The sequence below is a fragment of the Siphateles boraxobius genome, unplaced genomic scaffold (assembly GCF_051911475.1).
Source record: "Siphateles boraxobius isolate OS27281-9 unplaced genomic scaffold, OSU_SipBor_1 183, whole genome shotgun sequence".
NCBI lineage: Eukaryota > Metazoa > Chordata > Actinopteri > Cypriniformes > Leuciscidae > Siphateles > Siphateles boraxobius.
Genome location: NW_027508792.1, coordinates 902,501 through 905,000, shown reverse-complemented (window position 1 = coordinate 905,000; position 2,500 = coordinate 902,501). Strand labels below are relative to the sequence as shown.

The window sequence follows — 2,500 nt, the reverse complement described above, 5'->3', positions numbered from 1 at the left end:
TTCACATTTTTGTGTAAAGCTGTTATTTTTTCACGCTATCAAGATACTTCTAATATGTCAGCAAACTTAAGTGATGGTTATATTCCCAATTTTCACTGTAAAGCCAAGCTTTACAACTATTTTGTATTGGTTAAGCAAGTGGTTGTTAAAGCCCCCATGTACTCAATAATTGTATCCCTTAAAACTCATCTTTGAATCCCAAAATGTCATATTTAAACGTTTTTTCTTTGAAAAGAAATGTCTTCATGCCTTAAAATATCTTGGATGTAACTTGACACCCTCGCCTGATTTAGTATGAGTGATTCTATGAATATGCAAATGAGCCCCGCCTCCACTCACTCACTCACTCACTCACTCACTCAGAGATCCACTCGTTGACGATCACACGTTGATCTGATTGGTTACAAGGTAGTTTGTGACGTCAGAAACACCAGCGATTTCAAAGCGTGTTTTTGAGACTGTCTTTGGTTCACTGCAGTTTTAAGGAGAAAATACTCAGCAATGCTGTCGACTTATGAATTTACACATGGTTTGTCTTAAAGCATATTAAAAACATCACATAGATGTATAAACATCATTAAAAACTGGATTTTCACCACAGGGGGACTTTAAGTACCGTGATAACTTAGTAGCACCCTCATCCTGTAACCCTCATCCTGAAACTCATTTATGTTCATCACAGGGGTCCAAGACCCTAGGACTTTTTTCGCACTTTAACCACGAATACACACAAAAAAAATTTAAAGAAAAATCTGCCTCAATTTCCCGTTGTTATATCATCTTTACGTTTTTTTGTGTGTTTTTTTTATGTGTTTAGGCCTATGCCTGTTTTTTTTTTATTTTTTTTTTATTTTTTTTATCAAGTTTCTGTTTCTGTTGAAACCACTATATTATTATTATTACTATATTATTATTATTTTTGTATTAGTATTCTTGTTATCTGGACAAGTAGCTTTATGAAGTGTGATTTATATATTTTATGAAGATGTGCCAATTCTTCTAGGGAGTATATCCCTTTATCTATGGGTTTTTTATTTATTATTATTTATTTATTTATTTATTTTTCTCTCGTCATATTCTTCATATTGACTGTTTTATATTATATGTTTCATAACTGCTGTCGAGCCTTTCATGTTTAAAGAAAACTTGTGGACTATGCAGACGTGGAATACTGGATTTCTTCACTGTCACTGCTGGGAAATACCCCCTTTATTTTTTTTTTTTTTTTTTTTTTAAAGCTGTAGGGGGGAGGGGATGGGAAGATGATTGTAATTGTAACTGTTAAAAACCCAATAAAGAAAAAAAAAATATTAAAGGAAAAAAAAGGAGTTTTGTGGATCAATTTGACCCCCATAGGAATGAATAGAATGTGAGGAATGCTTCAGTACACATAGAAAAACCTAAAAATGCTGCTAAAACTTTACCAAAAAACTATTTTATAATGTCTACATGTGTATCTGAATGCATTCTGAAGAGAAACTGACTTTAGGACCCAGAGGAACAGCTTATCTGCTGAAATATCATGATATATTATTTATTTTTCCACAACAGGTCGGCAAAGACACACAAAGTAAGATATTTAGAGCTGATTAATATGGTTATGCATGAAATTGTGCGTTATTTTAAATTTAAGTTGAAAGAATGTGAGAGATGTGCTTAAATTACTAGTTATTTATTATGCATTGAGCAAATCTAGCAATTTAAATGTAAAAAAAAAATCTCCAAAAAATGCTTTAAAAAATAGAAAAAATATTATCAAAATGAAATAAAATAAGCTTTCTGGACAAAAAAAAAATTTTGGGTATAAATTTAGGGCTTCGGGTCATTTTGACCCACGAGGGAAAGAGGTGTTACAAAGAGCGAGGGAAGGATGAGGGGATGAGGTTAATGATTAAATGATCGTTCATTTAAACAATGATCGATTATGGGAATTTATGTAAATGTAAATTGACATCCCTATTCATCATCATCATCATCCCAACATTCAGTCTCCCGGATCCCGCACTGACCGTAGCAGGAGTGTCCGTCTCCGCTGTATCCCTGAAGACACTGACAGAAGTACGAGCCGATGACGTTCCCGCAGCGAGCGTTGACGTCACAGCCGTGATCTCCACTCAAACACTCGTTTACATCTGCGTCAACACATCAGATTCAGATCCTCTCACAGCTCAACATCTGATAATGCATGAACTAACATGAACAGTGAGCGATATATTTGGTAACACTTTATTTATTATACAGTGTCCTTGTTACATGTACTTACCATAGTAATAACAGTAATGTATGCATAATTACATGCAACTAACCCTAAACCAAATCTTAATCCTACTCTAAAGCCCAATTTATACTTCTGCGTCGAACTCATTGGCCCGAACACCCTTCGGCGTACCCTGACGTGCACCTCTCCAAAAATGTAACAACGCGTCAATTCTACGCGGACGCAAGCGCTGTGATTGGTCTGCTAGAACCCCTCCTTCAGGTTTCACATGCTCCCTCTGCA

At 35.1% G+C, this 2,500-nt stretch overlaps 1 protein-coding gene across 1 annotated transcript in view; it reads right to left on the bottom strand.

Annotated features, from left to right (window-relative positions):
• Positions 1-2,500, bottom strand: part of LOC143741280 (uncharacterized) — a 33,080-nt gene that overhangs the window by 22,887 nt on the left and 7,693 nt on the right. Inside the window, 1 exon segment of the mRNA XM_077233706.1 lies at positions 2,010-2,132. Coding sequence (XP_077089821.1) covers positions 2,010-2,132 — 123 coding nt within the window.